This window comes from Ischnura elegans, chromosome 3 (genome assembly GCF_921293095.1).
Source record: "Ischnura elegans chromosome 3, ioIscEleg1.1, whole genome shotgun sequence".
In the NCBI taxonomy this organism is placed as follows: domain Eukaryota; kingdom Metazoa; phylum Arthropoda; class Insecta; order Odonata; family Coenagrionidae; genus Ischnura; species Ischnura elegans.
The window spans coordinates 92655765-92672949 of NC_060248.1; the positions used below are offsets into that span (position 1 = coordinate 92655765).

A 17185-nucleotide genomic window follows, 5' to 3' on the forward strand; every position below is an offset into this window, starting at 1 on the left:
CACAACGCAGGCATGAATATTCAGGCGGAAATCAGCATAAAATATAACCGAGAAGCAAGTTTCCTGGACACCATCGGTCTAACACAGAGCCAGGTGCATCTGTTTTCCAATCCACGCGGTACTCAGAATTAACTCGTCACCGCTGCTTGCATTTCGAGAATTAATTAATCGATCAGATTGATCCATATTCATGATGGGGAATAATTAAAAAAAAAACAACGCCTCAAATCTAAGGAAACATCACCATTTCCGTCCAAAACAGCCCTATTAATTCCTAGTAACGATTTATTTGAAGTGGAAATAAAGCCAATAAGAATATGCAAATATTAGGGAGTACGTAATGGGAATACAGTTATTGTCTGCATTTGATTTAGTTATGAACTATGTTCATCAAAATGGTTTGCGATAGCTTGACAAACTATTTCCAGATAAAAGCTAATTCCACGGCAAACTGCGGAAAACAGTGGCAAAAACTTAATTTATTTAAATTAATCGTTATTTTCCTTTCCGGAGCGTCCTCACTTAAAAATAACTCCCCACGTGCCACTAAACTCCTCAATACATAATAAAAAACGATTTCTCCAATTTGCAAACATCGGCGAATGGAGTGACCGCTATCATCATGCGACAAAATGTAAGAAGTAAGCTAATAAAATTTCTATGAATAAATTTAACTAAAATCCAGGCAAGCACTACTCCTTCGTGAGAACTAGACCTAATGCAAATAGAATTTCCAGGCACAATGTGAATACAAACGCTATCCTCGTAGACAGATAGTGATACTATCTCGAATTTTGCCAAATAGGGGTTAGATGGAAGATGGGACTTTCTAGTCGCAATCTCGCCCAATGAAGAAGAATTATTATTACTATTAAAATTATTGTTATTGTAATTATTATTATTATCATCATCATTATTAAAATAATTGCTGTTGTTGTTTTTGTTGTAATTATTATTATTATTATATCAATCTTGGTCCCAAGCGCAGCATCGCAGTAATTCCAAAGGCGTGGTAGTACTTACGACTGCGCCGCTGCGTGGTGCTGGCTGACGGCAGTGGTCCAGTCCCGCACCCTGGCGGCGGCCGGTGAAGGCGGGGACGAAGCCCTCAGGGGATCCGGAGGCCTCTTGGCCGGGGTCAGACGGGGGATGCCCGCGGTGCCCTTGGACGATGACGGTGTGGCGACCCGCGGAGACGGAGCCGCCACGTGGTTGACCGTCGGGTTGCCGGGGGCCGAGACGGCTGAGCGACCCCTTGCGTCCGAGTTCACACCCGAACACTTTTGCACGCTCCTCACCGGTCTGTAAAGAAAAAAGATAAGATGGTTGAATAAAACTTGGCCTAAAAAGATTATTATATGGAATTAAGGAAATAAAACTTTGTAAGGTTCACTGATTGTTTAATTAAGGGCACGACCCGGGTTTCGTAACTTAGTTACATCGTCAGGTGACTAAACCTGCATGCATCATACATTTATACCCAAAGTACACAAGTGACTGTGAGGACATCTGTCGGAAAGGAAAAAGGACTAGTTGGGAAGCGGGTCCTTTTTCCTTTCCGACAGATGTCCTCACAGTCACTTGTGTACTTTGGGTATAAATGTATGATGCATGCAGGTTTAGTCACCTGACGATGTAACTAAGTTACGAAACCCGGGTCGTGCCCTTAATTAAACAATCAGTGAACCTTACAAAGTTTTATTTCCTTAATTCCAATATGGAGAGGTTTCACAAAGTAAAGCCTGAAGTTATTAGTTATATTATTATATGGGGTTATCTTAATTTTCAGGTAGGTTTACACCACGTTTACACGGAAGCATTGAACTAATTTTAGCTCAATTAATCACTTATTAAATTGCTTATAAAAATTACTCTTTCATGTTCTTCTACTTCCTCCAATGATTTACTTTCGATCACACAATGCAATCGCCCATCAAAAAAGTAATTCAATGTAATTCAAAAATCACGATTCGGCAGGTATAATTAAGGATGCTAAATATATAAGATATGATGATTCAGCCTGGAAACACCTTTTAAATGCTTTGAAATTTTAAAGACCACCACATAATGTTATCCGCAGATGACGGCATATCTCGTTGAAATCTGGACCGCGAAAAGAAGAACTTTTCGCTTAGGAAAAAAAGGTTTCATTTAGCCATGAACTTAAATAACAAAATCAATATACTAAATAATAAAAAAGCAAGTTTTCTCTGTATACCGCCAAAGACAAATTATATCCATTGGATTTGCCAGCATTAGAATAGCAAAGAAATGAATCCTCTACATTTATTCACGGTCGGAACTTACAGGATTATGAGATGAATCCTGAACTCTTCAACTCCGGGACATCAGTCAGAATTTCGGAGCAAAAATACAAACGAACAGAAGTAGGATGCGGCAATTGCCATGCGAGTGTCCGAGAGAGAGAGAGGAATTGAAGCAAAACTATAGGTCGAATGCGGGCGCCGATGGTCTGGAAAGGACTGCTCACAAATGAAGGGCGCCGGGGGGCGGAAGGAGTGGCTAAAGACTAACTGCGTGGGTCAGACGAGATTTTCATGGATGACGGAATGGGAGAGGAGAGGGGGGGTTTCCAAGGAAACTGCGGCTCCACGAAGTGGCAATCATCCATTATTCTCTCATCTCCTCCACCACGACCCCTGCCGGGGGCTGATGGCACCCCAACTGGTGCCGCCTTAGTCACCACTGAGCACATAAAATGGTTAATTGGCCAAAAGCCTCGTCGCATACATTGTGATTTCGTGTATACATGCATTCAAAGTATGGAAACGTATTGTATTCCCAAATTTCTAGATAAATTGCCTAAAATAGTACAGTTAAGACACAGCGGCCAAAATAACAATGAAAAATATGCCTCCCAAAAAACCCTAAGAGGATGATGAGTCAACCCAATCGACCATATCATGTTGGCAAAGCGAGGACAACATTCGAAGGACCACTAGACTGGAAGGTTTGCCAAGAAAGGTCTGGGAAAGGGATTGTTGCATTGGACAAGTTTCCGAGGGTTTAAAAGAGAAGATGTGCGTAAATACGATAAAATGGATATCATACGTGGAGAACTCATAAGCGGAGCGATAATCTCAGGATTTTTGATGAGAGATGATGAAGTCTTCTCGGGAAATCAGCCGGGTCAGGATGGACATTGCTGCCAACGTTTCAATGACCTTCTCTGCCATCGTCTTCAGGGCGAAATTCGGGACGACGGCAGAGAGGGCTTCATCAACAAGTTTCGCCGGGAAAGCACAAAATCCTTCATCAGTGATGATGATGAAAGTATTTGAAGGAATACGAGGAAAACCAAGTCGGTAACAGGACGAGATATCGGGGTAACACATGTATAATAACGTCAATAGATGAACCATGGATGAAAGACAGACATCTTTGGGGAAGGAAGATAACAGTCGTTTTGAATAAGAAATTAAGAGACCTGTAAACGCGTAAAATCATTTCCGGGCGTATTTGGTGGAAGTTCGATACATCCATGATGAAAGAGCACAAATGGTTATTTTCACACTGTTTAATTCCAAAAATTAACGACCGACCCAGGTTTCAACACATCGTGTAACTTTCATGATTTTTGTCAACTTGAAAATGACACAATGCGTTGAAACCTGGGTCGGTTGTTAAGTTTTGGAATTAAAAAGTATGGAAATTACCATTTCTGTTCTTTCATCACGGATAGACCTATGAAGTATTAAAAACAGAATAAATTAAATAGGTGAGAAGACAATACTTACGCAAGCATACGTAAGTATTGTCTTCTCACATTACTATTTTCAGGAAGGCTACCACCTTAAACGATAGATACGCTTAATCAAAGATTGAATGAATGGAGTAATTAGGTACATAACTAACAGACGTTGGCTCACTGAGCCGAAACGCGTTGTACGTATTAAAAATTCTTGTGGAAAAGTGTTCCGATCTTTTAATTATTTAAATATGTCTAACTTCCACCAATTGAAGCCTGAATCTGTTGAGCTTATTAGGTACATAACCTCTAATGATATTATTTAACGATACAAGGACAAGTAAAAACTCACATTAGGAAACAAGATGGAAAAACAGTTCATCACGTAAACAAAGCAACTTGTATGGACCATGAGATTTAACACCGCCAACAAAACTAGGAGCAAATACTATCCACTTTACACAAGTTAATGCATATCGTAACTAGCCCTCCAGGATGATCGCATAGAAAAGCGCTAGCGAGGATGAGCAATGCATCAGAGGATGATAGCAATGAGGTTCCCTCTGGAATAAAGATGCCAAAGACCAGACATGAAAACAAAAACACCACTACGCCATTCTAAAAACTAAAATGAGTTCATGCGGAAAAAAATATCCTGTCAAGTGAAAAAAAAAACTCTCTGGGTTGCTACGGCTACCCGCTTACGGGAAAAGCTGTCGCTTCATTCGAGGAAAAACAAGTCGAGACGGGGATACACAAAATGTATTGCGGGCGTCCCGTTTTGTGATTTTCAATTTCAATCATGCATATACATAAGGCCTGTTCCACTCTTCGTCGCCTGCACAGATTAATAGCGGCATATTCATGAAGGCGACGAACAGCCCATCGGTCTCCCCAATGGAGCTCATCCCTTATCACGCAATCGAGAATGCCGAGACGGACTAAAACGACGATTTTAATTACACGACCCACCGTCACGGCGCAACGATCAACATCGCCTCTGCAACGCGGCCCATCAGGAAAGGCGCCAGTGTCCATCGCTTACGTCGCCTGTGGTATAATAAGAAGACTGTACTCTTCCATCTTCAAAACAAATTAAAAAAAGGAAAATTTATGATGTTGAACACAAGAAACAGAGAAAAATAAACGAAATAAAAAACGTATGGGGACAAAGGAAAATATAAACGGTGTATTTGAAAAGAATGGCTAGAGAAAGGAGAAAATAACTAACATCCATTAACTAAATCTAATGGAAATGATGTGCAAGGCTCCCTCGTGTAAATGCCAGAATGTAGATGACAATAGAAAATAAAATAACCTCTCCAATGAATTGGGAAACCTGTTTAACCTACGAGAATCGCGAAGCATATCGTGGCATAAAAATAGTTTTGAATCACAGTAATTGTGAGAAACTCTTGGCAAGTAAAATATGATAACTCGACTATAGACTACTTAAGAAAATCTTCGACATTAAATTTTCATTCCACATTCCGTCAGACTGACAACAGAATCTCAATACAATACACGTTTCCGTTATACATATCATTCGCGTCACGAAGCCCAGACTTCCTAACGGAAACCTCAAAACATTTTACGCCGATTAGAAAGGGAAAAATACATGGAACTTCCAGGATGGAAGCGATAGTAATTTTTTACTAAGAATCACACATGTTTAAATAATTTACCCCGGTAATTCTGAGAAATTCTCTACTAAGAGGAAGGTACATAATAATCAAATAAAAAAGCATTGGTGCTATATAGTGAGGAAGCATATTTGTAACAGCATTTGGATCTGAAAATCAACAAACTAACATAAAAATGGGATGGAATAATATGATTATACTCTTAATTCTTCTCAAGACAAAATAAATATGTTCCTCCAATGACATTTACTATCGATAACAGTTAACGAAAGAGCCAATATGGATATACCTCACCGAGATGCACGAAAAATGCATATACGTGAACCTATCATACGCGTCACGAAGCCAATAATTCCTGTCGGAAAATCCAACCTACGGTAACAGTTAAACAAACCTGCGCGATACACACTACTCCGACAATGCTTGTAGTTTTTTGTAGGCGACGTAACGCGCATTCGCATAATTAAGTTAAATAATTATGCTTAAATTTTAAACACAAATAATATAGCCGCTCAAAAAACCGTTACATGACTACAGTAGAAATATACTCGATTTGAAAGAGCACCAAATCCATTTCCGGCGATTGCCATCACAGCAAAGTGATTTAATTCCGATTCAATTCCCTCTCATAGAGCGGTGCGCCGATTATTAGCCATAAATTCGAGGCAACTGATTACACCGAGAGGATTTGCAATGGGGAATGCACTCTTTTAACTTCCTATGCCGACGGCGAGGGGTGAATATCACACACTCACCCTCCCTCCCATGATTCCGATCTTCGAACCCCCAATCCCGATCGCACGACGAAAATCGTTGGCGAGGAGACCTTTTGAAAGGGCGACGAGGGAACTGCATTCGAGTGTCCGCGATCGGTTCGATGAACAAAAGGCCAAAGCGGGAGACGGAGAGAGAGATGTGAAGGGGGAGAATGCGAAGAGAAGGAAGAGGGCCTCGACGACGGCTTCGGCGGAGAATAAAAAGAGAAGAACGAAATAAAACCCCTGTGACCCTTCGACTGAACCCGAAAACCCCTCCCTTGAGTCGGCGAAAGACGCGTAGACTGGTTCGATGAGTAACTTTTGTCATCGACTTTCTATGGTTAGAAATCAATCGATAGGCAGCCAATGACCGCCATAAACAACGTAAACCTATGTCGTTTCCGATAAGCGATGGTAGAAAGTTCGAACTATTCTCGGAAACCACGAACATATGAGTATAAAAGAGTGTGAGTCACAAGAAATGGTTCTGTTAATTCGGAAATAATTAAATGCAGTAATATTGACGAATTTAACAAAAATAAATCGGCTCTCAACGACCTAAAAGTTCCCTTCACCACCTATCAGCCTAAGGTATTTTATCTAGAGAATTAGGAGAACGGCGGACATGAGGGTGGGTTGCTTTTGAGGAACGGCACCAAGGAGATCACAGCTTAACGTCCTATCCGCTGGACTGATTGCTGCACATAAAATACACTCCACACTACACTAAAACTGGGATGGGGTAGCCTAAGAAAAATCTCTGCCACCGGCAGTATGAGTACATATCAATGAGGATGTCCTAAGAAGAGTAAGAGAGAAAAGAAACCTTCTGGAAACGGAAGACGGAACAACGTTATAGGCCACATCTTGAGACATGATGGTCTGATGAAGATAATCGTCGAGGGACACGTGCGTGGCAATAGCCTCGAACAAAATATATTTAACAAGTAAATAAGGACCTGAAAGAGAAAAAATACGTAGGTGTAAAAAGATTAGTAGCTAAGAGAATTGGGTGGAGAGCTGCGTTAAAAGAATCTTAGGATTGTTGACCAGTGATGATGACGGGCAGTGTTCGAATAAGGGTCCTGAGGGTGAGAAACTGACACTCCAACCATAAAATCAATTTGATACCCAAGAAAAACCTTATAGTCAAAAATGCGACTCTACAATCGACCGACCATCAATATAAATGATTGTACATCATCTCCAAGCGACTAACGACGATTTAGATTCCTAAAAAATAGAAAATGTAGAAGTAGATGACAATCACCGATAGGTATTGAAAGTGTCCATGGCAACATTTAATGCCCAAAATCATAACCTTTGCCCACACATCGAAGTAGATTAAGACTCGACTCGAACGAATGGATAGCGACTATGAAGCACTGGCAAAAGAGCACGAAAAGATTTAAGTCTTTATTCCATCTATTTGCAAAGACGAAGCGGAACAACTGGGAACACAGTAGAAATCTATGAATATGAGAGTATAACAAGAGGTAAATGTTGATTTAATTACGCAGGCAAAGAATAGTTACATATTGTCTTTTCTAATTTATTACTTAGAGGGATCAATTTTAAACAAGAATTTATTTAAAATTTTCCACAAAGAATAGAAAATGAAATTATACCTCCTTCGCAACCGTCATTCATCTGTTTTTTTCCTCCGTTGCCAAGGAAGCGTGCTGGTACTATCGGGACGCTTGGTACTAGAAGCGATAAATCGTTTTGGAGTTACTTCTTGACGTGTAAACCAGGCTACTGCTACAGTAATCTATTGCGGCGTGTAAACCAGGCAATAGACGATGTTTTCGACTGATCGATCCAACAAAACGGCTGGCCATGGAGCACCCCGGAACACAGGCGCCGCCGCAGAGCGACACGGGTCCCGTGGGGCGGAATAAATTTCACGGGACGTCGGACCATGCGCTCCTTCATTCCCCGAGGCAACCGCCACCACATCCACCCGCTCCACAGGCGAGTCCCCACCCTTCGGCTTCACATTTTCCTGGATCCAGACTCCCGCCGGAACACTAACGAGCGTAGTAGCCATCCCTACAATTTGAATTTAAAAAAAGAAATTGAGAGATTTCTTTTATACGGAGACCTGCATGTGAGGTGAATTGACATGAGCGCCGAGATTAAATAGTCGACGACGGCGTCCGAGAGGCAAATTGGCAATTTTTATGGTTCAAATTGGCCACTAACGATATATGAGACTTGAGACTTTGATGAGACTTTCCCGGCGAATGTGACTGATGATTTTTTCTCGGGATTACGCCCGGGTTAAAAATTCCATTTTCGCCAATGTTTCGAAGAGCGCGTTGCTCGTAGTCTGCAGGGCAGCCTGACGAAGGGATCACTTCAGTTCAACGTTTATTTCCACGAGAAATAACAATACATAGAATATTCAATCTTAACAGAATAACAAAATCATCACTGGTCAACAATCCTAGGATTGTTGTTGGTGGTTTTCGGGTATTGCTGTGTACAAAACATTTTAACTCGACGTTTCACTCCTCCTACTGGGAGCGTTATCAAGAGAATGGAAGGAATTTATTCTCGTCCCGAGATTATTTATGTTTATGTTTTTTTCGCTACCTATTGTTGTGCCGGATTTGAATTTTAGCCGCTAGCCGTTGGTCATTATGTTGTGCTAGGAACCCTCTCCATATACGGCTGAGGTTATACCCATCCTCCCTATTAAAGTTATTAGGTCTTTTCGCTATCTCGATGGACTCACGTATAAGACGCGGATGGTATTCTTCCGTCTTCGCTAATACCCGTGTAGCGTCAAACATTATTCTATGCCCAGGGCTGGAGGCAAAATGTTCAGCAACAGCTGATGCGTCCCACTGATGTAATTTTAACGCCCTTTCGTGCTCCTTAAGCCTTTGGGAGATTGAACGCTTACTCTGTCCCACGTAGCTTCTGCCGCAGCAGCAGGGAACCTCATACACTCCCATAGATTGAAGGGGAGGATGGCTATCCTTCGGTGAAGGTAGGATATTCTGAATCTTCTTCACGGTGCAGAAGCGAGTCTTAATGTTGCCTTTATGGAGGATTCTGGCGATTCTATCGGTGACCCCGGAGATGTATGGAATTTTAGCGTATGTAAGTGGCTTCTTCCCCTTGTGGCTGTCATCTTGAGGAGGGTGTTTTTCTTTCATTGCTCTTTTAATGAAAGAGACACTATAACCATTGCCTTTCAGTGCCCACATAAGGTGTTGCATTTCATCACTGATATGCTCAGCATCACACACGATTTTGGCTCGGTGGGTTAGCGTTTTAATGACGCAGGCCTTTTGTTGTGGGTGGTGATGCGATGTTGAATTCAGATACCTGTCTGTGTGGGTCTTCTTTCTGTACACTGAATGGCCTAGGCTTCCATCTATTTTTCTTTTAACCAGTACATCTAAGAAGGGGAGACAACCTTCTTCTTCGAGTTCTTTTGTGAATTTTATGTCTGGATGTACTGTATTTAGATGTACGTGGAATTCCTCAAGTTTTTCTTTTCCATGTGGCCAGATCACAAAGGTATCATCCACATATCTCAACCAGCATGATGGTTTCTTCTCGCTCGTCTCAAGTGCCTTCTTCTCGAAAAACTCCATATATAAATTGGCAATCACAGGTGAAAGGTTAAAATTACATCAGTGGGACGCATCAGCTGTTGCTGAACATTTTGCCTCCAGCCCTGGGCATAGAATAATGTTTGACGCTACACGGGTATTAGCGAAGACGGAAGAATACCATCCGCGTCTTATACGTGAGTCCATCGAGATAGCGAAAAGACCTAATAACTTTAATAGGGAGGATGGGTATAACCTCAGCCGTATATGGAGAGGGTTCCTAGCACAACATAATGACCAACGGCTAGCGGCTAAAATTCAAATCCGGCACAACAATAGGTAGCGAAAAAAACATAAACATAAATAATCTCGGGACGAGAATAAATTCCTTCCATTCTCTTGATAACGCTCCCAGTAGGAGGAGTGAAACGTCGAGTTAAAATGTTTTGTACACAGCAATACCCGAAAACCACCAACAACATAGATAAAAGAAGCTGTGAAAGTCTTCAGACGAAAATCCTAGGATTGGTTTGACGCAGCTATCCACTCAGTTCTCCTATCAGCTTATCTTTTCACTCCTACGTATTTCTTCTCTTTCACATCTCTCTTTACTTGTTCCATATATTTTGTTCGAGGTCTTCCTTTTCCATTCTTGCTTTCCACCTGTCCTTCGACGATTGTCTTCATCAGGCCATCATGTCTCAAGATGTGGCCTATAAGGTTGTTCCGTCTTCTTATTAAGGTTTTCATGAGGCTTCTCTTCTCTCCTACCCTTCTTAGGACTTCCTTGTTACAACAACGATATAACTTCTCGTGGAGCTCCTTAGGCTTGCTCCTCTTCAGCACTACTGGGGATAAACACTGGCCCGACAAGGGAGTGGTATTGGCCCGGCATTCACCCTAAGGAAGGCGGCAAACCCGTAAAATAACAACCCGTTAATAGCAATGGTGGCTCACTGTTCAGGCCCATGCTCAAGCTAAGTCAAACTGTACGTGCACCGCATCCTTGTGATGCGATCGAAGTCATAATAAAAATAAAATGTTTAAAGAGAAACACACAACATTAATAAAAAAGATCTAAGATTCCTAGAACACACAGTGTCTCGATAACTTGGTATTTGGTATCTATAAAACATCCACAAAAACCCAATAAGGGAGGGCAGAAGTTAGTCGGAGACAAAATGGAAAGGATTTTACAGACGCAACCTTATCTTCTTCACTGCATTTCCCAATTATCATCATGCCAATATTCTAAAAAAATAACAACGAAAGAATGGCATAAGCCATTGAATACATTAACCAAGCTGAGACAATCTTTTCCATAAAAATTTTTACTACAGCGCAATATTTCTCATAATCAATGAACCAATAAAACAGTTTCACAGAGAAATTTAAGGTATCGTGCAAATCTAAAATACATTTTAAGATATATTTAGCAAGAATACCGCACAATGTCTTGTACCGCATCGTGGCATCATCAGCCACATATTGAGGTTCAAATAAATACTACTTTATTCACAAATTGAAGTGTAATGCTAAAACTAAACTAATTATGAGGAGGATGATGCTGAAAGACGTCGTCATGTATCGTGCAAATAAATAAATACTTTAAAAGAACGCGATACCTTTGATATTAGGCGGGGCATTTTGTGAATTTTTGCGAAAAGCTTAAATAATGTACACGATTAGCTTTCAATTACTCTTTACATCACTGTGTCGGTTGCCTCCTCTGGACAATCAAGGGTTTAAGTGAAACTTGCAAAGGACGATGCAACGAATCTAATGAAAGGCGTGAGGCTTGAGCCTATAAACTGTAAATCTTAGAAAGAATGCAATAGCAATGCGCAAACATAAAAAAGAAAAATGTCTTTTTCTTTTTTTTTGTGTTGGATTTATGAAAAAAAATGTATTTTTCTTCTTCATAGGAAAATCCTCTAAAATCGCTGGCACATTGACGGCTTTGCCTGGTTTCGCTAATTAGTAGGGCCCTCTTCGCTTCTATAGCGTTGAGGTGTTTTTCCCTTGTCCCGTTCCTTCCGCACCTTTCCTCTCCCAGAGGCGTCGTCGGGCTCCTCTCGCGGCGGGGCCTCTTTCCTTTTCCCTTCCTGTCCTCCCCTTCCCCGGGTGATTGGGCGTATAAGCCACTGGCTTGGTTCCCGGCCCCGGTGTGTTGTATCCCTGAAGGGCTCCCCTCGAGCCCTCATTCTCTTGATCACTCAACAATCTAGCGATTTGATCGTTGGATTATTCTTCCTCAAAGGATAATCCTCTAAAATCGCTGGCCAACGATTCGGCTGGTTTTCCATATTTCGCTAGTAGTAGCCCCGGTCGGTTATCATAGCGGCGGGGGTTTTTCCCGTCCCATCCCTTCCATCCCTATCCTTACCCCGGAGGCGTCATTGGGCTCCTATCGCGGCGACGCCTCCATCCTTTTTCCTCCCCATTCCACTCTCCTCCTCGGGTGATCGGGCGTATCAGTTGAATTACTGGGTCCCGACCCCGGTGTAAAGTCGGTTGTATCCTCGAAGGGCTCCCCTGAGCCCTCATTTCTTGATCACTCAACAATCCGACGAAATGATCGATGGATTTTTCTCCTCATAGAAAAAGCTACCAATTTCGTTAGAAAATCGAGTGATGGTTTCGCAAGTAACGGGCCCCGTTGTCCCCATGGCAACGCGGGTTCGTCCCTATCCCCTACCTTCCACCCATATCCTCTCCCCGTAGACGGGCTCCTATCGCAGCGGCGCGCCGCGGCGATAGGAGCCCGTCGCCCGACGCCGCGGCGTCTCCTTCCTTTTTCCTTCCCACTCCACCCCCTCCCAGGGTGAATGGGCGAATCAGTTTAAGGTACTGGGTCCTGGCTCCTGTGTGTTGCATCCTTCAAAGGGCCCCCCTTGGGCCCTCATGCCTTGATCACTCAACATTTTGTTCATACGACGAACGGACCATTAAGTGCATTGATAAGGAAATCTTTGATTTCGAATCCGGTCCACATATCCCGTCCACAATACACGAACCATCGTAAGAGTACGAGTATTTTCTCACGGAGTTGAGATCAAGGGGTGAGATTTGCATGTATGTGTGCGTGTGTTAGTGGTATCTCAACCATGGCAGCCTTAACGAGACCCTTCAACCCTGGCTAAGTTTCCTCCGAGTTGAGTGAAAGCTTGTGAAGCGTGACCGGTTGAGACGCTGGGGTTGGTCACTGCTGCGAATCATCCCGTAACAGCAAAACAACGCAGCAATTTTTTCAGTACCTGTGAACGACATCCCTAAAGCTACGGCCATAGGAGATTCATCGTCATCATAATTCAACAATCCTAAGAATGGTTTGACGCAGCTCTCCAATCCTCTCTCCTATTCGCAAGCCTTTTCACAGCGACGCATTTCTTCTATTTAACATCCTTTACAGCATATTTTATGTAACTAATTCGGGGTCGTCCCTTGCCCTTCTTCCCTTCCACTTGTCCTACTATGATTGTTTTCATCACGCCGTCATAGTAGATTTCTTCTCTGTTTCAGCAAACTCCCCCTCTCGTTAAATATTCCGCGGCGCGGACCGGCGGACGAAAAGGCACGTCCCACGGGAATCCCCGGGTGCATTTCAAACGTGTGCGTGCAGACAATCCTCCCGTCTGGACACCACCACCACTATCCCACCACACCCTGACAACCGCCGCACGCGGGAGGCGCGGCGGCCGAGGTGCAGGCATCGACCCGGCCGGAGGTGCACACTCGCTTGCACCGCACACGAAACACGCGGAGACCCCTCGACAATCGATACGTGCGACGGGAATGGGCCGGCGCAACCCTACCACGAGATAGGGGATGATGGCCTCAGACACGGACGGGGTGGAAAGGGGGAGGAAGGTGCGCTAATCTTTCTCACCTCCCCCTAAAAACCTACATGCGGGAGCGAAGACAATTGGATTTAGATGCGCGTATTTTCAGAGGAAGCCCAAAATAAATTGTCATGAAAGAGACTGTTCGAAAATTTTTTCACATTCGACAACAAAATTCGATTTCCTGCTTAATAGCTATTCCGTTTCACAGGGTTAAAACATTTATAATAGTAAAAAATGATTATCCCTCCATCTCATCAATTTAAGCATTCCATCGTATAAAGGTAGGTAAACATAGATTTCGAAAAAATATCATTTTCCGCTTGGTGGCGGAAACCCCTCTACTTGGCTATTACACTTCTCTAATTTACGTACGATGATAGGCATACAATGCGTCCAAGAAAGAATTTCCCATTGGAATTCATTGTTGAGTGTTATTTCTACACTAAGAGGTATCCAACTGATTAGAAAATAAATTTTTACAGGAATGATGACGATAAATCATGCAGAAGTGAATAATATCCCTCAATGGATTCAAAAGACGCATTCATTACTCTCTAACGGTCGTACCATGCCTTTTTAGGTCACGTATTAATCATTTAAAAGTAAAGCTTCCATCTTGAAATTTTCAGGGTAGGAAGGGTGAACTTTATGCAAAATTTCCTTTCATTGCAAAAATAAAAAAGTACATTTGAGAAAGAAATCGAGGTAACATTTTAAAATTAGTAGGTAGAGAAAAATGTTAACTAGGATTTATTTAAAATACCCTAGAAGTCTCAAGACGATAAAATGAGCTTCCACCAAAACCAGGCCCCGATGGGCGGTCAAGGGGAATGCATAGAGGAGGCATCCCTTAGAAAGTCGATTTCTGTTGCCACTTCGGTCGCACTTCAATCGGTTTTCAAAAATGTCCACGGCGCGGAGATGAGAGCAATTCGATCTACTTTTTTCCAATATTTTCCATTATAATGTTTGTAATTATGAGGAATGGCATTGAAAATGTATGCATTTCATAGACCATGTCATCATGTAAATAATTTCCGACTAATACCCCTAATTATTCCTTATTTCCCCGTGAAATACGGATCATTTTGTCCGTCAGCGACGCGAGTGGCGACTTTTGTAAACCCATTTAAATGGGCGGCGGGTGACAACACATATAAGAGGACGACTTGAGAATCCTCTATCGTAAGATTCGTGTGGGCGGTATTCGGCCTCTTTAAAGTAGAATATGCGGGGGTTAAAAATCAGCCCGTGCGCCTTTACCCAGGTTGATCGAGGCAGGTCTGTCGGCGAAGGGAGAATGGGCGGGTGATAGAGGGTGGATGAGGGGGGTGGGGGGACGCTCAGCCCGGAAGTGGAGGCGGAGGAAGCTATGGGGTCACTCGGGTTCAAGTACGCCGCGCGATTGCGTCGAGAGATGCTTCACAATATTTTCTCTCGACTCGAAAATATTGATGATTTCCTCCGTGCTCAAACGCGAGAGAGGCGGAGGAACGACGAACTCACAAAATGTGTCGACGAGAATGTCCCCAGCGAAAGACAAGGGGTTGAGAGGGATGCCATCGCTACATGCAACTGAACGTGCTGCACGTAAAAGAATGAATATTGTGGAGTTAACCGACCTGGAAAAAGTGAAAGTGAAACATGTGGCAGTAAAAAGCGCACCCCGTGCGCTTATAAAATATAAATCTTTATAAATGGCCTTTATCAAGAAAACATTTTATTTAATATGATGTATTACTCTCCAACGGCAACTTCAAACTCATATGACGTACGTAAAAAATTAACCTAATCATAAAACTTTACCAACGAAAATGGTGACTATTCAAACCCGTACGCAAGAAAAATAAAAACAAGGCAATGAAGAATCAAGAGATAGAAGGGATGAAAATGATTACGGCTTTACAATTGTAAGGTCATTTTGATGAAGAGGTAAAATTTTATGAATAGGACAAGAATTTTAAAAACAAATAACAATTCATTTCAGTCATTGTAACCTATAATAACTCTAAATGTACTGCACAAGTGTTATTATCACTCTTCATTGAATGTATTACAGCACAAACTAATGAGGAGAAGATATTTCAATTAGTTTGTTCCACGATTTCACTGTACTTGTGCCCATCGCTTCGATATTATTACCTTGAAAATTACGTATCGTCGCCGAAACCATAGTAGGAAATGAGGCATCAGCGTGGATCATACCACGCATACTTATTTTCCAAACTCGAGTATCTACTAAGTAAAGTCGAAAATGTTATAAAGAGTTCACAAGAAGGATTCACGAAAAGCGCTGGAAAAACGCATTAGAATTTATCTCATCGAGACGTTTCTTCGGCGATATCTAATGTGGAGAAAAACTCAATTCACTGATATGAAGACCGGAGCAGGAGGGGTACTGAACAAACGAATCAAGAAAGGCGCCACAAAAGCGCACTGCGAGGATAGTAATTAATTAACAATTATAATAGATACAATTAACCCTTTTGGAGTAGCAAAAGGAATCTAGCCCCTATCTCCTTATAAATAAAGAATGTTACGCACACAGAAAATAAAAGGTGCGCGATGTTTACGGCTACGCCTCTGGACATTTCTACAATTAATCAATACAGCGGAGAGTATCAAATAATTTTCTATCATTTAGGCGTGATTGCATTGCTTGAAGAATAACCTAAAAGCAGCTCCAACAATTCATTTTCTGGTAACGTAATCCCTACCCTAAACTGTCACATTGTCTCTTGCTCGCTTTCTTCGTAAATACCTATATTTGCCTTTTTATTCACTGCGCGTTTTTTTTCACATAATCGACGTAAGTTCGAGTGAATGGGTACAGCCAGGAACGTTTGCAAAAAAGGATGTGAATTTCCCGCAAACCTAACAATACGGCAGATTATTTGCAACACAACCATTACGGTGTTGGGTATATAACGCCCGAGGCAGTTTCATTTTACGCATAAAAGTTGAAAAAAAAAACTCGGAGAGAGTATAAACTTTATTGTGTGGGTGGGACGACGTCATGATGGTAAGTCTTTATCTCCCACTGCCCACAACCACCCGAAAACGAGCGATGGGGCATCACGGATGTTCGTCAATTGAGCGGCAGAGTGCATTCTCTCGTACTCACGAATAATGGACTGTAGCCGGTCCGCGCTCACTTTCAGCGGAGAGAGGATGGAAGGGACGTTAAGTGGACCGCAACGCAAGCCGGGCGCCAGGCCAATCGGCGGAACGAATCGAACTGCACTGTGGGAGAGGGAGGAAATGGATGCTCCGAGTTGAGACAGGACGAGACGCCACTGGCAGTTACAGCTGCACTGTCTGTATCATACTCCCAAAGGAAATCTACCGGTTAAGGTAGATATCTACATGGAAGATGGCATCCTCGATTCTTCACCTCCACATATCCGTAAGTAATATCCACTTCTTCCGTTGAGCACAGAAAAAATTAAAATGCAAAAAGTTGCTACTTGCAACGGAAATAAATAATTAATAAAATAATTTATGTACAAATTATAATGACTGAAATATATAGAATATTAAGCTCAGATTTCAATGTTTTCAAATGTATTGATTTTATTGCTTAAGTTTCTGCTAGCGCCAACAACACACTACACTCACAACACAAACATTTGCACAAAATAATAATTTTCATTGTAAACTT

The 17185-nt window shown here is 42.2% G+C and overlaps 1 protein-coding gene across 1 annotated transcript in view; it reads right to left on the reverse strand.

The window, feature by feature from the left end:
* LOC124156142 (cytospin-A-like) overlaps positions 1–17185 on the reverse strand; it is a 526115-nt gene that overhangs the window by 278564 nt on the left and 230366 nt on the right. Inside the window, exon 3 of the mRNA XM_046530489.1 lies at positions 1024–1302. Coding sequence (XP_046386445.1) covers positions 1024–1302 — 279 coding nt within the window. The remainder of the gene's footprint in view (positions 1–1023; positions 1303–17185) is intronic.